The 20,299-nt window shown below is 38.1% G+C and overlaps 1 protein-coding gene across 3 annotated transcripts in view; it reads right to left on the reverse strand.

Annotated features, from left to right (window-relative positions):
• Positions 1-5,037: 5,037 nt before the first annotated feature.
• The window catches only part of DCC (DCC netrin 1 receptor), a 1,135,716-nt gene continuing 1,120,454 nt past the window's right edge, over positions 5,038-20,299 (reverse strand). For all 3 annotated transcript variants that reach the window (XM_082699428.1, XM_082699427.1, XM_082699426.1), the window contains exons 28-29: positions 10,765-10,907; positions 5,038-7,401 (exon numbers count right to left, since the gene is read on the reverse strand). In XM_082699428.1, the coding sequence (XP_082555554.1) occupies positions 7,312-7,401; positions 10,765-10,907 (233 nt within the window). In that variant the 3' untranslated portion in view covers positions 5,038-7,311. The remainder of the gene's footprint in view (positions 7,402-10,764; positions 10,908-20,299) is intronic.

The raw sequence follows: 20,299 nt of genomic DNA on the forward strand, positions 1-20,299 counted from the left end.
GCTCCAAATATCTCTTCCATAAAAAATATTTGCAATGCAGAGAGTAATTAATCTCTTAGCCTTTTCCTCTTTAGTTCAGACACCAGTAATCCATTTTATTTTTCTTCATATAACCAGTTTTCCTTGGAAATAGTCATCTTTGATAGTCTTCTATGGTAGCACAACATTCTTTTGTAAGACATGCTTACTTCTGTTGAATATGGTAGTGTAAAATGTGTGAGAGAAAATAGACTGTGGTAAATACGTTGTTTCTATTTCTGGCATATCAATCTCCTTCAGCATTTTGGAGTTAACGTATTTATATTTCAGGAGTCAAAGAGTAAATATCAGCATTTATAGTAGATGGATCTGGAATATCCTAATTTGGAGATTTTTTAAAAATTGTGCTAAGATATACATAGCATTAAATATACTTTTTTAACCATTTGAAGTGTACAGTTCAGTAATATTAAGTACTTTCACGTTGTGTAACCATCGCCACTATCTATCCCCAGAATTTTTTTCACCCCCCCAAACTGAAATTTGATACCAATTAAGCAATTATTCCCCACCCCCCTATTTTTCTAGCCAATGGCAACCACCATTCTGCTCTGTCTCTATGAATTTGACTACTCTATATACCTCATGTAAATGGAATTATACACTATTTGTATTCTCTTGACAGGATTATTTCACAAAGCATAATGTCTTCAAGTTTCATCCATGTGTAGCATGTGTCAGAATGTCCCTCCTTTAAAGGCTGTGTACTATTCCATTGTATGCATAGACCACATTTTGTTTATTCATTCTACCTGTTGATGCATCTTTGGGTTGCTTTCATCTTTGGGCTATTGTGAATAATGCTGCTATGAACATAGGTATCCACATATCTGTTCAAGTCCCTGCTTTTGATTTTTTTGGACAGTAGATTTGCGGGATCATTTGGTAATCTATGTTTTTTGAGGAACCACCCTACTGGTTTCCACAGTGGCTGCATTAGTTTACATTCCCACTAGTCATGCACAAGGGTTCCAACTTCTCCAGGGTCTTGGTGATCTTCAGCACATTTTTTTTCTTTAGGTGGAATGATTATGAGTTGAGAAAGGCAGGAAGATCTAGGTGACCTTTGAAACCCCATCTGTCTTGTCACCTGGGTGCATTGCCTTCAAGAAAGAGCTTACGGAGTAGTTCTCTGCTTGCCCCAAAGACTTAATAAAACTTTTAATAATATGTGGCTTTCTCTTAGAGAACAGATTACATGTCCAACTTAATCTTCCAATACTCATAGCAATATATCATTCAATGCATATGCCTCCCCAGCACTGCTATTGATGCCATAAGAATGAAGTATCTGGTGGATGGAGAGAGCATTGCATTTATTTGGTCTTGGTGTTTTTCAAGCAGAAATAAAAACAGAAGGGTGTTGTCTTGGGTTTCCCCCAAAACGGACCCCGACATGAAGATCCTTGTAAAAGTGATTAATTATGAAGTGATCCTAGGAGAGACCATTAGAGGAATGGCAGAAGAAGAAGAGAGAAAGGAGGCAAGCCAAGCAAGGGTAGCATGTCTAGGGTGCGGTATTGTGGAGCGCTGTCTCCCCTGAGTCACTTTGGCTGAGTCCTGCACAGGAGCTCTAGAGGAAAGTTGGGTCACACCACAACATTGTCCCAATCAGGGGCAAAGGGGCCAGAATATGCCACCGCTATTGCTGAGGTGTGATCAGGGGTTTCCAGCTCTCCTGTGCGTGCAGGCAAAGTGGGTTCTGGCTGCCTGAGGCAGTCCCCCAATGAAAAGTCGTGGCTGTTGGTTGTTGAGATTGCAGACCTCCTGGACTCGAGCATGAACATGGTAGAAGGAGCCAAGGGGATACAGCAGAAACCTGCAGCCTCTGCCACAGATGTCAAAGAAGGCAGTACCTATCCTGAGGATAAGAACAGACAGGCAGGGAGGAGGGTTGGGTGCTGTTAGTGTCCGTCATTTGATATAAATAACTCGAAGAAAGAATTTTGTATCAAAACTTTATTTATTAAACAAAAAAATGCACCATTGGAATAACATTTCTATAAAAAATGAATATGAGACTGTTCTACTGTGATTACAAAAACCCCTTTTTTCCTCGTGTGGTAGTATACAAGATCGTGTGTAGAAACAGTCATTGTTTGAAACTGTAAGCAAGTATCCTTTCTCATAGAACAAGATTTACACTTAAATATTGCAATCACTAGTCTAATTTGGTTAACAATGCTAGAGTCTTGACAATTTAAAGAAACTCTTTGTAGGCTCAAAATACCTTTTTTTTTTTTTTTTTAAAGGTGTTTTGTAGCCACAAAAAATTTCTTTTTCCACTAAGGCTAGTTAAAGCTGTAGTATACCCATTTCTACCAAATAAACCTACCACTAGCACAATAACAATTTGAATTGCAAAGCCCTTTGAGAGAATGAGTAGCATTGATCTGCAAAATGCTAGCAGAATATTTTAGATTTGGTGTTATCTTGTTTGAATGACCCTGGAAAGGGAGAAGGTGGTATTGATGTTGCTTCAGCGGAGGCTTTGCCTGGACGCATCCTCATACTCAGCAATGGACAAATTCATTTCCAAAGTGGTCCCTCTGAGATATGGAACACTGCAGCTTTAATAGCCGTATCTAGATTTCCGACCAGATCTCCCTTTTTATCATAAATTATCCAAAAAGAAGCCACTCTAAATAATAAATTAAATATTACTTATAAAAAGTACACCCTAGACCCACCCACCCATCCCCCAAACAAACTGACAATTCACCAAGGTCAGAATTGTCAGGTTTACCCTACAATAATAAAAAACAGCCTTTCTCCTCCTCTCCAACATTCCTTTCTTGCTTCTGAAGATAACACGTTCAGCACACAGTGAGATCCCTTGGCCCATGCATCTGTGACATCTTGCAGAGTTTAGCTGTTGCTCTCCAGCCAACAAAAAATTATAGGATGACATGTACAAAGGCTCTCTACTGAGAGCAGGAGAAGAAATCCTTCAGAGAGTGCAGCCAGAAGTCGCCAAATGAACATTACCCAAGGGTGGCAATGCAGAGCCCAGAAGTTAGATTTATTTGCTTATATGGGCATGGTATTGGTCTCTTCTGCAACCTCACTGACCAGGAAAATACTCAGGCATTTCTTTTCATCATTACCTCTTGAAAGCAGGTATTTGGATAGCAAAGTACACTGAGGCACGGGAATGCATATTTTTCATTGGGATGGAATATCACACAAAATATCTATGATTTTCTAAGTAGCTAGTGTAATTTAAAGCCATGGAATCCTGTGAAAAGCTCTTCTGTGCAATATTTAAGTGATTTCTGAAAGTCACTAGAGAAATAGACAAAATAGAAGAGTAAAACGTTGCTTTGAAAGTAGTTTTAGAGAAAGAGATGGCAGATGTGTGTGTATGCCTGTTCTGAAGCTCTTCTAGGTTATGGGCTCTGTATTATATTATGGTTATGAACAGGCGAGGGATGTTCGCCTCTGGCCTCCAGGACAATCAGCGATTGTATGAAGTCAACTAGTCGATTGAGGGAGGGAAAGCAACCTTGTTTCACATCTATTCGATAATTCAGATGATTTTTTTTTTTTCTAAACACACATAAAACTAGGGAAGTTTTTCTATTTCTCTCTCTCTTATGGACGAGAGATGGAAATTGTAAAACCACAAGAAGTCACAGTCTGGGATACAATTTCATATGAAATGGTAAGGTGATTTCTTTAGAGGTGACATTTTTGTTGTTGTTGGAGTTATAGTCTAGCTACCATATGAAACCCTTAAATTGGAGAAGACTTTAGATGTTCCTCTAAATAAAGTCAACAGATAAATGTATCAAAAGGGTGGGTAAGAATGAGCAGCCATCTCCAAACACAGACTATGGAAGGTTTCCAGAAAGATCTATACTTAGAGATTCTTTATTGGAAAAGCTGTAAGTGCCAAACTTTAAAGTTTCCAGATATTGATGGGAATGACACATGAATGCTGGGCCACTCTCCCTTCATAGCTCCTGCTGAGGCAGAGGACCAAACATGTGTGTCATTTCAAGCTCCCCTTCTTTTGAAGAGAACAATGTTCTATCCAATCCCTCATGGGAAACTTCAATAAATTCACCTCTTATATCCCTGGGCTTGACCTATTTCTCTCTGCTAATTTTTTTATTCCAGATTGTTCAACTGAGTGTGCATTTTATAATACCCAAATGTGAAGTACCATTGTTTACATATTCTGGAAGCTTATAGCACTATTTTTACAAAGAGGTAACTCTTTGTATGAATTTTTATGTAGGATTCTCTTTTTTTTAAACTGAATCTGAATCAGTAAGAAATATTTAACTTTTGGCTAGAGCATCCTCCAAATATGCCTTATGCATTTTGAGCTGTCTGCATTTTTGTGAGTTTAACAAATGCAGAAATTTCTAGAGGAAAGAAAAATAGCTTTCTCATCGGTATGAAATACAAAAGAAAAATACTAAACTTTTTCAAGAGGAGGCTCTTGCCTGACAGTTCAGCCCAGTGCAGGGGAGGCCTGAGCATATCCTGCCAAGTTTTATTTTCTTCTTTTTCAGGGAGAAATGATCCTGGTGGCAGAACTGCTGGTTGGCTGTCAAGTATCGCCCTATGGGAGTCAGAGAGATTTATGAGCTTAAAGAGCCCTGCATGTTATGAACTAGGCTCGGAGTGGGAACAAAATAGAGGCTATCTTGCAGTCTTCACAGATTGCTTCTTGTCAACAGATCAGAAGACTGGGAAATTAAAAAGCTACCTGAAAACTTGAGCAGGCAATATACATATGTGAGCTCTGAGTAGGGACCAGAGCTTTATAAAAGTTGTGGCAAAGTCATTGCATATTAAAATCATTGGGTAAAGCAAACAAGAGTCTCTTGAGAGAATTTAAATGGATTCTACTATATCTTTGAGGCATGAAGCAAAGAGTTATTAGCATTACCAATTACTAAAATAATCCATTGTATTTCTTTAATGAAGAAAGCTCCAAGAGCATGCACCAGAAATGTACCTCGTGCTGAAAACAAATAATGCATATTTTCATGTAGTTTTAAAAATTTTTATTTGTTAATGTCTGTGACTTTGACTAGAGTCATCGAGGATTTTGTGAAGAATGATGGTTCTCTTGATTGTCCAGATACAGTCTACAGATTGAAGATGTGACTCAATCTGAAATTTGAGATTTGTAGCCCATTCCAAACAGAGCACTCAGGCTGACATTCCTTGGATAACAAATACTATCAGAGAATAGTCCTTATCAGCATTAGAAATGGGGGGGCATTCTAGGACCTCGAGAGGATAAAGCTAGCCTAGTGAACATTTTCTGAAGTCATGAATTATTTTGGCAAGATTCAGTATTATATTAGGAAATGCCTTGTTCCTGGTCAGTGGAGGGTTGTCTACCTAAGTGCCCAGATTTTGAAGAAGAGTCGTCTGCCCCATAGAATAACGTCACATAGCTCTTCAGAAGAACTTCAAGAAAATCTTAGCAAATTGAATAAGCACTCTTGTTGAAGGAACAATTTCACAAATGGACCGGACTTTCTAATGAACCATTTGAACAAGCCCTCTCTTTGACATCAGATTTCCTTCCCGACATAAAACTGTAAAAAAATAATCTGAATTATTACTTCTGTTACAGTGCCATTTTGCTCAAAATATTTTATTCAGGGATTCATATATAATTACCCACCTAATAAAAGGAGCTATTAGGTTGTAAAGATCCTATCCCTTCCATGCTCTTTTAAAATTATGACCTACTCAAGCTTGAAATCAAAGACAGAGCTGAAAGGAATAATTCAGCTGAAACTCTCTTATTGGGTTTTCAAGTCGCCTAACTGATAAATATGCAAACTAGCTCCCTTTTGGCAATTCAGCTGCATAAACAGGGATTAACTCCAAATGCAGCTGGAAATTCAGAAACTAAAAGGGTGCACACAAAATGTTCTTAATTTCACCTAGTTCCAAGCCGTAGATAAACATGGCGTTAGAAGTTTAAAATTCTAGTTCACAATGAAGATGCAGCTCTGAAAAGCAGCCACTGGATTTATAATGCATCAGAAGGGTCAAGCGGCACCTTCCGCTCTGCTCCTCTCTGACTCTGGGCAGGCATAGTGTAGAAGGTTCCCCTGACAACAGGGCCTGGTGGCCGCCAATGACCAATGCTGCCCCCTCTGAGTCAGTGAGGAGCCTGTTGGCGGAAGTGACGTCACACAAGAGTAGGTACTGATTGAAACTGCCTTCCATTTTCCTTCCCTTCCTCAGGGCCTGTTCTCAGGGAGTCTGCCGTTTCCACAGAGGGTGACAGGGACGATGGTCAGGAGGCCAAGCGGTATGTGAAGCTGGCCACCTTGCCCAAGGCTGGCTGCCAAGGAGAACTCAGGGAGGGACAGGATGAAGTGGGGGAGGGGTGCTCTTCCGGCCAGACTTCTGAGGAAGATGGCCACGGTGAAGCTTTGAAATATCATCACAGTGTGATATGGCACAAAAGCCACCCAAATTGAAAAGTGTCTATTACAAGCTTAAGCATGTAATTACCGTGTGTCTGAGAAGATTGCATATTGTATCCTCTTTCAGGAAACAGACTGCTGCTGGCAGGATGCCCCTAGTTGCAGATTTTTATGTTCCTATTCTCCAGACATAAATATTAACCAAGGGTGGATTTACAAATACTTGCTAAAATGGGTGAATTTTACAGCCACTGGCTAATATCCACCACTTGTGCAAGACGAATGTCTGAGTTACAAAACATAAGCATTCGCTGCCTTTTGTTTACTTATTTATTTTTTGTGCTGTCAAGAAAACATCCAATCCTTTGGTGCTATGTGGCGAGAGAATTTCCGTGGGTGCTTTGTACTTTGAAGTTGAAAACAAAATAATGAGCTCGCACTGATATGCGATGGCATGGTACAGGCTTCGGTAATGCACTTGCATTTTGTAAGACTAGACCTACGCAGAAAGGAAATGACAGGCCTCCGTGAAGGAAAACCCAAACCTTAGTTATGACAGCGTGGTCACTGCAGTGGCAAAGACCCAGGACTAGGCTAGCAGCTTCAGCTTTGACATTGCAGTGAGGATGTATCTTTGCTTTTGTGTAGGGACCCCATGGTAATCATTGTGAAATTCCTGATGCCTATGAAAGAAGGGATGCTCTTTCCTTCTGAACTGCTTCAGGATCTTCCATAACTGAGTGGTCCTGATGGTTGACCTGTACACTGGTTAAGAGTTCTTGGACACAGGTGTGCTGTTTATGGGTAATTGGTATGCTGCAAAGTTCCCGGAAAATACACCTCATCAGCTGGGTAAGATGTGTTAAAAGGCCGAGCCTGTGATGGCATTAAGTTGCTTCATTAGCCCTTCCAAGCTTGCCATTTGTTCACTCAAATCATCTTGTTCATATACCTGCAGAAAGAACGAGAAGAAAGAGTCAGGCCAGGTGAACACCGATACCCTCTTTTATGAAGGCAGTGGCCACATCTAGTTGTTTTACTTTGTATTACCAACCATGACACAGTGGCCCACAGCCAAAGCAAGAGGCTGTGCTCGGAATATAATCCACTAAATGAAGATGCTGGTAATGAAAGAGGCAACGATGAGAGGAATGATTGCCTCGTGTTTCACTAACCTCGTGTTTCACCAACCATCCCTGTATTGAGGGAAAAGCTTTAATCAAAAACAAAACAAACAAACAAAAAGTCTCATTTCACATCAAGTTCTATCTACCAGCATAGAACTGTGTGGTCTCAGATAAGTGAGTGAGCCTCTCTGATCCACAGCTCTTCTCAGCTATAAAATGAGGATGGTCATCTATTTCATAGCTATCCTGAGCACTTTGTGGCCTGTGTAGTGACCAGCACAGTGACCAGCACATGGTACATGTTCAATGTGTTACTCTCCTTTTTCTTTCCTGTGGGTCACCCAGCAGGATCTGAACAGGATATCACCATGTCCCTTTTTTTTTTTTTTTTTTCATAACACAATGTAGGTATATTTTTGTGTGTGGAAGTTTGATGGGCTTTGCCTTGACCAATGAAAGGCCCGAGGAGTATGACTTCAGTTTGTATGTAGAAACAAAATTCTCACCCCAAACCAGAGTTGCCTATATGCATGATTGTAAAGGCAGTCTTCTAGCACATTTGATTGGTGGATACAACAAAGAGGTTGAACTGAGGAAATCTTGGAAGTGTTAGTGAACATACTCTCTAGAACTCTTACTGGCAGCCATGAGAATCAGGTTATTAGTAATATAAGATCATTAGTTATCACAGAACAGATATCCCCATTGTTGTCCTCAGGAATTCTGATGCAGTTAATATAAGATGGTTAGAATCTCTCTCTCTCTTTCTCTCCTTTTTTTTTTTTTTTTTAAGACAGAGATCACAAGTAGGCAGAGAGGCCGGCAGAGAGAGAGAGAGAGAGAGAGAGAGAGAGAGAGGAGGAAACAGGCTCCCTGCTGAGCAGAGAGCCCAATGCGGGCTCGATCCCAGGACCCTGGGATCATGACCTGAGCCGAAGGCAGAGGCTTTTTAACTCACTGAGCCACCCAGGCACCCCATAGAACCTTTCTCTTTTTAAACTTCCCAACTAACTCTGATGGCTAGCCAGTGGGGAAAATAAGGCTGTGGTATTGATTAGAATCCCAGCTCTTTCATATACTTGCTCTTTTTGAGTCTATCTGTTTAGGTGTCAAACGGGAGTAACAAGTTTGCCTCATTGTGTAGGATTCAATGAGGCAAGTATTCAGGTTAATACTGGGAGGACTTAATCAGTCAGTGTTGGTGGGTGTTACCTGCTTGATAAATATTAGTTTTTCTTTTCTTTTCTCAACATACTCTTTGTTTTGACTAATACAAACCTGTCCTACTTGATTATTCTTGGTCACTAATTTGATTAAGTTATTGAAACAATGAGACCTGAGTCGTAGCTCTGTGTAGGAGAGAAAGCATTACTCACTACCTGGTCAGAATGTGTATCTAATCCTGCCAAATAAATACCATTGATCAGCAGAGCACACCACTGGAGAGTATTTAAGTGATGAGCACCAACTTTCTCTAGCCACTAAGGAAACAGCTCAGAATGCATGACATTAAATATGCAGAAAATGCTTCCTTTTTATAGAAATCTCTGCATACCAATGAGTGGTCATATACCACATAATCTCCAGTGCTTAATGGGGAAGGAAAAGTAGCCAGTTTGGCTCAAAGACTGGTCTACATATGAAGGGGGAAAGGTTGAAGGAATGTGATCCGTTGGTAACTTGTTTCCTAACTGTGGTTTGGGTTGTTTTTCTTAAATTATCTAGCTATCATTGTCCAACATAGCAACTACTAGCATCGTGCAGCTACTGGATTTCTGAAATGTGATTAGTCTGAATTGAAATATTTTTTTATATGTATAAAATACACACCAGATTCTGAACACTTAGTATGAAAATGTAATATATCTTTTTGACAAGTTTTTGGTATTTATTGCATGTTAAAAATGATAGTGTTTTGGAAATACTGGGTTAGATGGAAGATAGTATTAAAATATCATTTATTTTTACATCTTTTAATGTGGCTTCTAGGAAATTTAAAATTACACATATAGTTCACATTATATTCCTATAGGGCAGTGCTGATCTAGTTTATTTGCCCTGTTTCTGTATATCCTTTAACATACAATCTTATTGCTTTTAATATTATATAGATTTGGTTGTCACTCTTTAGGACCAACCTTATATACAAATATAGGCTACCTGACATAATTCCTTTTGAGATGAGATACATTACATAGATGACGAGATATGGCCAACAACCCTGAAACTAAACGAATATTGTACTAACTATAGCCAAATCCTGATAAAGTAGTGCAATAGGTTCCTATAAATTTGAATCTTTTTAAAGTATACAAAATATATATTAATCATGTAATATACTTCTGCCGAACACTCACACACATACATATATCCAGATTCCCTGGTTTCCATGTGCTTAAAACACCTTGTCCTTGCAGAACTGAAAACAATAAAGTCAAGAAAAAATTTATTGTTCATTCAAATGAGATGATTCTAACTTGTTTTTCTCATCTTTTTATCTCCCCTTCCACTGTGATTTTTCAATGTATATGATATGATAGCTCTTTTTTCTCCTTTTAAATACTTTCTCTTGAATTATATTCAGAAACACTGTAAAGGTTTCTAAATCTTTGCCTTTAGGCAATATCTCTTCAAATCTCTTTTTATAATCCATTTTTGGGAGAACTGTTTTGCTCTCTCAAAATTTAGATTTTCTTTTTTGTCTCCATTGACTGTCTTTCTGAGTTTTCTAATTTGATCACATTTTAATTTTTTCCTCTAGTTAGCAAATGTTTTCTCTCCAATAACTAAATTTTCTAAATATGTCTGTTCCTTCTCTTTTTTCCTCTTAAACTCCTACCTTCATTTCTTCACTTTGTATTTTCTTCTTTTCGATTCTCTATGTCTAGGCTACTGTATGATTTTAGAAGTGACACATCTGATAACTTGAGAAAAGTCTTCAGAGTATAGCTTTTTGTTATTATTATTTTTTTGTTTTGTTTAAAGAATCATCCTATATGTAGCCAAATGCTGAGGTATTTCAACTCATTGCAAGGAATACATATATACATCTATAGACATATACAGATGTGTAAGTATATAAAGTCACACATTCTTTAGTCGTCTGCTTGAGTTTTAAGATTGCTTTTTAAGTATAGCAGCCGTCACTGTTTCACCTGATGCAGCATAAATTTCAAGGATGGCCTTACATTGGCTGGGTCCTCTGTTGCTTTGTGGCTTTCCTCGGATACTTCAGGGGCTGTGGGCACAGATACAGGAAGCAAAGGAGATCTTGCCTTTCCAGCCAACCCAAGAGAGGCTGTCTTAACATGAGTCTTGGGAAGAGTAGGCCCTGAAATAGAAAACACAGAGTGAGGAAAGTGATGTATAAAACATTCTGGGGAACAATCTCTCAAGCGTGGAAGCCAACTCCAGTGGGTTGGCATTGATTTTGGGTTATTGTTCATTCTGGAGTATAGAGATGAATTATGACACAATGAATGGGCTCATTTTATTTCTACTGAATGGAAGACAAATTCTGATTAGACCTCTCCAGACGACGCTCCACCAGTCATATGTAATTTCAAGTGGATTCCAAATCACAATGTAAAAGATTGCCTGGGAGCTCCAGACTGTTCATCACACCCTACAAAGTGTCAGTGGAACTCATTTGGTGCCAGTCCCAGCTTTGGGCCAAAAAGCCCTGTGCTAGCTTGCCCAAATAAAGTCTAAATTGTTTAACAGGAATATTTGTCCCATTAAAAGAGATGGTCACTCTTGATCTATAAATGACTATTAGATGTTATAGTAAAATAAAGTCCTACTGGCTAAACTCATAGCATCTCACTCCTAATTCTCTTTTTGGGGAAAAAAAAGATATTATTATGTTGTGATCAGTATAGCTTCTCTCAATAAAATAATTTGTAGGAATTGCTGACTTTCTACTAGATGACATTTCTGTTAGAAACAATGGATACCTTTTCTTTTTGGGTCTGAAATTTGCTTATAAATCCTGCTTAGCTTACAGCAGCAATATAATTTGTCCTTATAGCATAAAATAAAGGTTTTATGAAGGCTTATTGAATCAGCTAGTATACCTCACATACTTAACGGACTTTGTCATTCTTAGCTTTGTAACCAAAACCTCAGCACAGAGGGTATTTGAATTAAATCATGGAAAGAAGTTTGCCTGAGTTCTTGTGTACCATCAAAAATAACATTTGAGTTCTAATGATCCCAGTGGTCTATAACTACATATTTTGGGGAAAATGTTTTGTTTTGATCATAGTTTTATAAATTTAATTCTAATGAACAGAACTCAGAGGTTATTTTACAATCAAAAAATTGTGGCCATTTGTTTATTGGAAAAAAATAATGGGAACAGTCTAAGAGGTCAACAATTAGGTATATGCTAGGCAAAATAATGATAAATAGTAACATAGCACCTTTTCTCACACTTTCATATTTATTTGGCCTAGCACGAATTCCTTCATACTTATATTCTTTCACTTTTAAAATTCCAAAGTTTGCAGTTGGAGTGATTTATCACTAGAGGGTGATCTTAAGTTCTTGGTAGCTCAGATGAAAAGAAATATAGAAACAGGAGAAATGTGAATCATTTTCTTTAAGAGAGGAAATATTTACTGAGTGTCCATAAGCTCCAGACCTATGGTCAGTACTTTAAGTCATTTCAGGCTAAAAAACATAGTGGGGAAGAATTTGGGATTTATCAGTCTAGTCTACATTCAGATCCTGGAACTCTCAACTATGTATTAGCCATGTAATCCCTTGGTCAACTGACCTAACTTCCCTTGGCCTGTTTCTTCTTCTGTAAAATGGAAATGATAATTTGTGAGGTTTAAATAAGATTATGTAATTAAAGGGGCTGGTTCCTATAACTTGTTCAAAGAGGGCAAGCTACTAATAATATTTAATTGACAAAACATTATGTTAATTTTCAGTTCACATATGAGGATCTTAAAGTGGAGAGAAGAAATGAAGTAACTTACTCAGCCTCACACATATAGGAAAGGGCAGGCAGGTTTGTATCAAGATCTATCTAACGCCACTGAGCAAATTAAGGACTTACCATTAATATGTTGATCCAGCTTATTCAATTTAAGTTAGCTTTTTGAAGAAGCAATGTAAAAGAATATGAAATCTAGCTCAAAGACTATAGTAACTTTAGGATAGAAACTATTTATTATATTGTCTTGTATTTTCTCACGGTCGAATAGGGTTTTAACATAAAGGGGAAAACAACATTCTAATAAATTCCAGCATTGATTTAAACTTTTATTACAATGTTATTTAAATATATACAAGCATAACATGTGGCCTGGCTTTTATAAACTTGTAATTCTTATACTGTGCTATAAGACCAAATCACACTTAAAATTAAATAGCAAAGTCCTATAAAAATAGCACAACTGGGATTAACATCCTTAGTTTAATATGATGGGTGAGCTTGTTTGGCTAAAACAAAACACCCATATAAATGGGTACAGACTGCTATGGCAAAAGTCATTTTGGGTTTGTCTTATGTGCTCAGTTTAAGACTACCAAGTTCCTCTGGTTGAATTAAGAGGAAAACCTTGTTTCTTTCGGAGAATGTAATGCCAGCTGGTCTTCGTTGGATGTTAACAAACTCTTTGTATATCAAGTCTACCTCCATCATTTTCTCTGTAGCTTCTGACTAGAAATGCAGTGTTCCTGGAATCAACTTGGTTCTAAACTCAAATACAGAGGCAGGATCTAAAACCCCTGGCAAAGTGATGATATAAAATGGCTCTCCAGATGCTCCAATATGTGTAATTCACATTAATATTGTAGATAATCACTGAAGTGAAAGCACAAAGTTTAAAGAGGAATTTTCATAGAGGACTGGTGAACCCTGAGAATCTATTGAACCCCTACTTTGAATTCCATTTCTTGAATTATGCTTATTTTCCCTTCTAGAATGTTCACCGTGTTCTGCTTAAACCGGAGTTAAATTTTATTGCCATGGAAAGCTGCTTCTCTTAGAACATTCCATGAGCTTCCTCTTCCTTTCCTATATTTGAGTCGGTGCATTTTAAAAACTAACACAGATTTCTGTACATAGCTTTTATGTATTTACTTTTGCTCCAGTTTTGACTTAGGTGTTCTTGATTATGAAATCTATTTTATTTTAAAAAGTTTTAGCTTTAAAATTTTTATTTTATACATATATATTGTAAAGATTTATGTATTTATTTTAGAAAGAGAGAGTGAGCACGAGAGGGAGGGGTAGAGGAAGAAGAGGGAATCTCAAGCAGACTCTGCACTGAGCTCAGAACCCTTCCTGGGGCTCCATCTCATGATCCCGAGATCATGACCTGAGCCAAAACCAAGAGTCAGATGCTCAATGGACTGTGCCACCCAGACTCCCCCAGCTTTAAAATTTTTAATAAACTAAATTATGTCTGAAAAATTGACAATTTAACTCTTAAACACATGCAGTGTATATCTAACACATATTGTAAATCAATTCACCTTAACATAGTTATCTGCAAAGAGAATGACACTAGGAGAAGTCAATGACAAAGGCAGAGCTTATTATGTAGGAAATAATAGGTAGGAAATAATTCCTACATAATTATGTAGGAAATAATAAGCTCTGCCTATGTCATTGACTTCTCCTGGTGTCAGGAAACATACAAAAATAAAAGACTGTTTTAGAGTGTTCTGTAAAATTCCCTATTTATTTGACTATCTATTTTGTAGCTTTGCATGTGGAAAAATTAAAAGTTTTCTCTCTAAAAGTATATTTTAATGCTGTATTTTGTGTCCTGGATCCTAAACACTTGGGCAGAGCCACAGTGTATTATACTGTATCTAAAATACTTAAAGTATTACAGTACGATGCAAGTATGCCTAGAGAGTACCATAACTCAGACCTATTAGAAAGAAGATCATTATAATTGATTTTCTCTAGTGTCCAGGCAACACTTACACATTTGGAGCCTACTGAGTGTTGAACAATATACAAGACACTGCATTTTACAAAAAGAACTAAAGACATTGTCTTGGCTTCAAAGACCACACAGAGTGTTTAAACCTCAAGTGACTTGCCTTTTCTCAAGTAATATTCACAGATTCAAAGAAATTCAGAATGCTATTCCCTTAAGGGCTCTTGGAGTTCATCTAGTGACCTTCTCTTTATTTTGCTGAACAGAACACCAAGGTCCCTGGAGATCAAAGGATGAAGGTCAAATTAATTTCAATAAAAATTCCAGTTTAGGGGAAGAATTTGAAAAGTTTTTAGAGTTCATTAGCAGAGTTTTCCTGAGGTACTTTATGGTCTTAAATATTTTTTTCTCCTTTTCCTGGATGGGGAATTAAGAAAAGACTATGAGGCACATTTCTTAGGAGAGTTACCAGTAGCCAAAAAAGATAACTTTGGTTTCAAAACTGCCCTTTAGTAAAGGGGAACAGATGTTGTAAAACAAAGACTTCTATGAAAACATGCTCTATTCAAAAGCTGATGCGCATGGTTTTGGGCAGGCCTTAACTCTGTTCCTATGCTACGTTTGCATTTGGGTAGATTTCCGCATTTTCTACTCTGAACCACCAATGTTTCAAGCCTGGACACTGGTGAACACTAGGTCCTTAAAAGCTCCGCATGGTGAGCTTCTCTCCTTACTCATGTACTTGTAGTTCACGATGTGTTAGTGGCTCCCGTCTGGATTTCCTAGCCTGCATCCCCATCCTTCCACAGGACCAGACATCGTGCCTCTGATCCTTCACCTTATGCTGGAGACCCTACCCGTGTCTTGCCCCTTTGGTTAAATTCTGAATCCGGGGCACGTGGCTGGCTCAGTCAGTTAAGCGGCTGCCTTCGGCTCAGGTCATGATGCCAGGGTCCTGGAATCAAACCCTGCATCGGGCTCCCTGCTCAGCCGGGAGTCTGCTTCTCCCTCTCCCTCTGCCTGCCACTCTGCCTACCTGTGCTCTCTTTTTCTCTGTCTCTCTGTCAAATAACTAAATAAAATCTTTTAAAAAATTCTGAATCCATTTTCTACACCATTGAAATCAAGCAAACATCTTTATATAAAATCACCAGTCTCATGGCATGAGCTATGGCCAAGTGAGAAAGCAGGGTAAATCACTTAGCCTCGTCTTAGAGAGTGGCAGCTGGGAGCTCAGTGCAATCTGAAGACGACACTGGGAACCCTCTTGCTGCCTCTCACCTACTGATGAATTGTGATTGTTGGGGCACCATTTAATTTGAGGCCATTCCTTCATATTGAACCTTCCTAGATTTCAGTAACAGGGTCGAGGTTGTCACTGCCACATTTCCTCTGCTGCAATTTGGCTTTTTTTTTTTTTTTTTAAGATTTTATTTATTTATTTGACAGAGAGATCACAAGTGGGCAGAGGGGCAGGCAGAGAGAGAGGGAAGCAGGCTTCCCGCTGAACAGAGAGCCCAACACTGGACTCGATCCCAGGACCCTAGGATCATGACCTGAGCTGAAGGCAGAGGCTTTAACCCTCTGAGCCACCCAGGCGCCCCCAATTTGGTCCTTTTCATACTGTCCTCAGAAACCAGTTTAAAAGCCAGCTTTGTTCTTGTGGCCCTGGTCCCCCCCAGTCTCTGTGTGCTCATTCCTCATCATGGCCCCCTTAAGGCATGGTAGCCTTTGTTGGGCTCAGAGATGTTTTGACTCACTGAAAGAGAACTACCATCCTATCTTCCCAAAGAACTAATGGGAACAGTAAGAATTAGAAAGAGCATTTACACCAGGGAATTAAACTTCTGTTCTTCAATGTTGAGCAATGATAGAGCTTTTGAGAGTTTTTCCCTATTCTTTGTAGATCTAGGGAGTAACCATCAGAGAAGTCTGCATATTTACTTCTTTGTTTTGGGAGAACTGAGCTTATGTTAATGATTGGTCTAAACACACAAAAAATTTCAATGAAACTTCTCCGAGTTTTATCAGAGCAATATATCAAAGCAAAAGCAAATGAAAGACAGAAGTTAAAAGAATTCTTTTCATGGCTTTCAGCCACTAATTTAATATAATCTTAACCTGGCAGTCATGATCCTCTGTGATCACTTCGGAATATGAAGAACAACTTTCAGGTGTGAACAAGAGCACTGTGTCACTTCTGGAGAGGATGCGAACAAGGCTGAGGGGGGCAGCAAGTGAGTGGTGAGAGGGTTGGCACCGTGGCTCTGAAACATTGTCTTTCACAGACAGGCCCTTGAGAGTGGATGGGTCCCCAGTCCTGAAGACCAAGCTGGTCTTCATGACAAAAGGTTTGTGATTTCCTGTATTACTTTTTTTTCCATAATAGTTAAAAAAAAAGTATATATATATATATTTATTGTGTAGTATATATATACTACACAATAAATTCTAGGCACAGAATGTGTGTTTAAATAAATACTTACATATTGAGGAAGAGTCCTAACTGGGACTTCAAAGAACAAGTCATAAAGTCTTGTAACTTTGGCTTAGCAGCCTACTTTCTTTGGGTCTCGATTTCCTTATAGCTATAAAGGTCAAAAAATTTAATCTTTAAGCTATTAACTATAACATTCTACAAGGAAGGAGAATACAGCTACTCTACCCATACTGAACTTTACATGTGGATTTCTTTGCTCTCCTTAAGCTTCAGGAAGCACTAGTTAATCCATGGTTAAAAAAAAAAAAAAAAAAAAAGAATTGAAAGAAATCTCCAGCCAATAAATCCTTAAAATCCAATTACAGTAACTTATGAGTTAAACCAGTACTTTCTAAAAAAAAAAAAAAAAAAAAAAAAAAAGTTCTATCATTTTCTCTTAAAGTTATTAATAAAAAGCATAACAATTATGGTCGTTCTGCTTTTTTATTTCAAACTAACAGACAGCTCAACTAAAAATAGGCAGTTTAAATTACAGCAAGTTTACATTATCCATGATTAATTGAAAAATTTAAATTTACAAATGTTCCATCTGAAACCACTATAGATTTTCCCCTACCCAGGGTGCATGTTGAAGAAGTGTTTCAGGCAACCCTTAGGTAGAACACATGATGTCGATATGCTAAATAAATGGGTCTACACAGGTATACAACTAATTAAGTGAGCATTGCTTTGTCTTTAATGTTACTTTCCTCAGCAGGACCCACTGAGGGGATAAAAATACAAATGAAGCTGAAGATCTGAGATGGCCCAGCCGCGTGCATCAGGTGTAGATAAGCATCCTCAGCAGGAATTGACTGTTTTAAGCTTTATTTTCACAGTACAGTTATTAAACATTTCATTTGCTCATTAGGTACATAATGTATGAATGCCAGGTGCAAACTCCTGCTAGCATCCCTCTGCAGAGGGTTCTCCCAAGTAAAATGATTCTTGGTGAGAAATGCGGGAACAGGCTGCAGCGGGAACGGGGTGAACAGAGCCCCGCAGGTCAAATCAGCGGCCAGCGGGTAGCATGATTTTGATTTCAATATTAATTTCCCCATCCTTGCCTACTTTTTCCTATTTCCTAACTCATTTTCCACTTCATCACCCTTAAGAATATGGATAAAATGGATAGTTTTGCAGAGGCTTGGTTCACATCTCTCCTTGGTCCCTGACCCATTCTGACAAATAAAATGGCCTCTCTCTAGTTTCAGCGTGAACCATAATATCACTGTCACATGTATTTACTATTAAATAACAGTTCTTTACAGGCTTGAGATGGCTGGTGGAAAATAGAAGTATACAGTTGTACATACTTATCACACACAAGAAGCTTTTGAGGCTCTGGAAAAATAAGAAACATGTACATGGGAAATGTGCAACATTGTCTACCTTTTCACGTAAACAACATATGGAACAAAAAGGGTGGGTATTTATCTAGATACAACAGCCTCAGGCATTCCTCATGGGTGACTGAATTTCAAGTATGTAAGCTTTGGCATCAATCTTAAAACATTCAGTCTTCTATGTGTATTCTATTTTAAAGGTGAGGAACATACCTCAATGTCACTTCTGGGGATAGAAGCTTTATGTTCTTTTCGCAACCTTCCCACCTCTCTTCAAAAATAAGGGAAACACTGAGGTTGTGTTGATGAAGTGACCAACTGGGTTGGAGACATGAGGTCAATATTGTCCCAGATGGCTTTGAATCCCTAAGAATCCTATATAAAGGGCAGGTGTTTATTTTGCATTTATAATGGATAAAGGAGAGCCTTACAGAAGGCTTTAAAGGGAGTTAAGTTTGATAAATAGTTATTCTGTAACGTTTATGTTGGGAAATGGTGACTAAGAAAAGGATGGACAAAAAGCCCTCAAGGACAAAAACATTGTCTAATGTGTCTTTTTGTCCTTAAGATTGTCTAACGTGTCTTTTTGTCGTTAGAACCTACATGAGTGCCTAATTCGTACAGAGTAGAGCTGACATCATATTTGTAGGATTTGTTCCTGGAAACAAGACAACAACAAACAGAGGAGGCCACAGAGATTCTGCTCTCATAATCCTGCTCCTTTGAGCTGCCTCCTGATTTAGATACCTCTGGATAAGAAAGCTTTCAGGAAAACCAGCTATGATTTTGAGAAATTAATTCACCAGAACACTTTTAGGTTCCTCTCTTTTTTGGCTGCTTTTCTGAGGTTACTGGACCACGTATTAACGAAACAAAAACTATAAAATCAAAACTAAACACCTGTGTTGTTTACAGGCAGGCTCCCACAGCCCAAGTTCACTGGTCCACCGTGACTTCCTAAGTTCTGCATATAATGTCAAAGTCAAGAGGGCTCTCAGTTAATTTCATGGATATTCCAGATCATTTTCAGATAATTTGTTATGAAAGGGACAATTGTGTCCTCCTCCCAAATTGATTTTTTTTTCTTTTTCTAGTCTATTTGCAACAAGAAACAACAGGTTTGAGTTCTTTAATTCCATCAATTCATCTGTTCAGATGTTTTGTGCCTATAGGAGGAAAACTGTCAATTCTGTTTTTCACCAAAACTTGGCTTAAAAACCCCTCTTGTATTATCCCAGTTTTGCTGGTATTCTAATGATCAAACGTTAGAGAAACTACATCCTGAATTCATAAAGACAAGTGACACAGCGTAAAGTTTCCTATCGTTTCATGAAAACCTCAGTAAAATGCATAAACAATGCAGAAATCCAGATATTAGCTCACACGACTTCTGTAATTATGTATTCTGTGTAGAATATGATCATTCCCAAATTCATCCACACTAGAACACAAAGTTGGGATTCATGTATATTTCACGTGGTGTATAAATATAATGATTCTTACTTTCCAAAAATCAATTATTTTGCCAATATTGGAAATATTTCCTTTTATAAAGATAATAAGCCAAAGAGGATTTTGTTTTTCTAGTATAATCTTGATTATTCAGACCCAGATTTCTTAATATCCAATATACTTGATTTTTAAAATCTGATTTTGTTTTTTAATAGAAGCCATCAAATCTTTGTCTCTCTCTGTCTCTCTTTCCCTCTGTCCTTTACACACACACAGACACACAGACAGACAAACACACACACACACACACACACACACACACACACACACACACCACACACACACTCTGATATTAAGGCACAATGGCCAGAAACACACCTTTCAGATTACATTCTGGGGTTAGTACACTATCATACTAACCCAATCTCTTCTAACTTTTACAAATATACTTCTTGGACTGACCAAAGCACAACATGAATGGTATTCATGGCAGAAGAACTTTTCAAAAACTCACAGTAATTTACTTATTCAAAGAGGT

This window comes from Mustela nivalis (assembly GCF_964662115.1).
Source record: "Mustela nivalis genome assembly, chromosome: 14".
NCBI lineage: Eukaryota > Metazoa > Chordata > Mammalia > Carnivora > Mustelidae > Mustela > Mustela nivalis.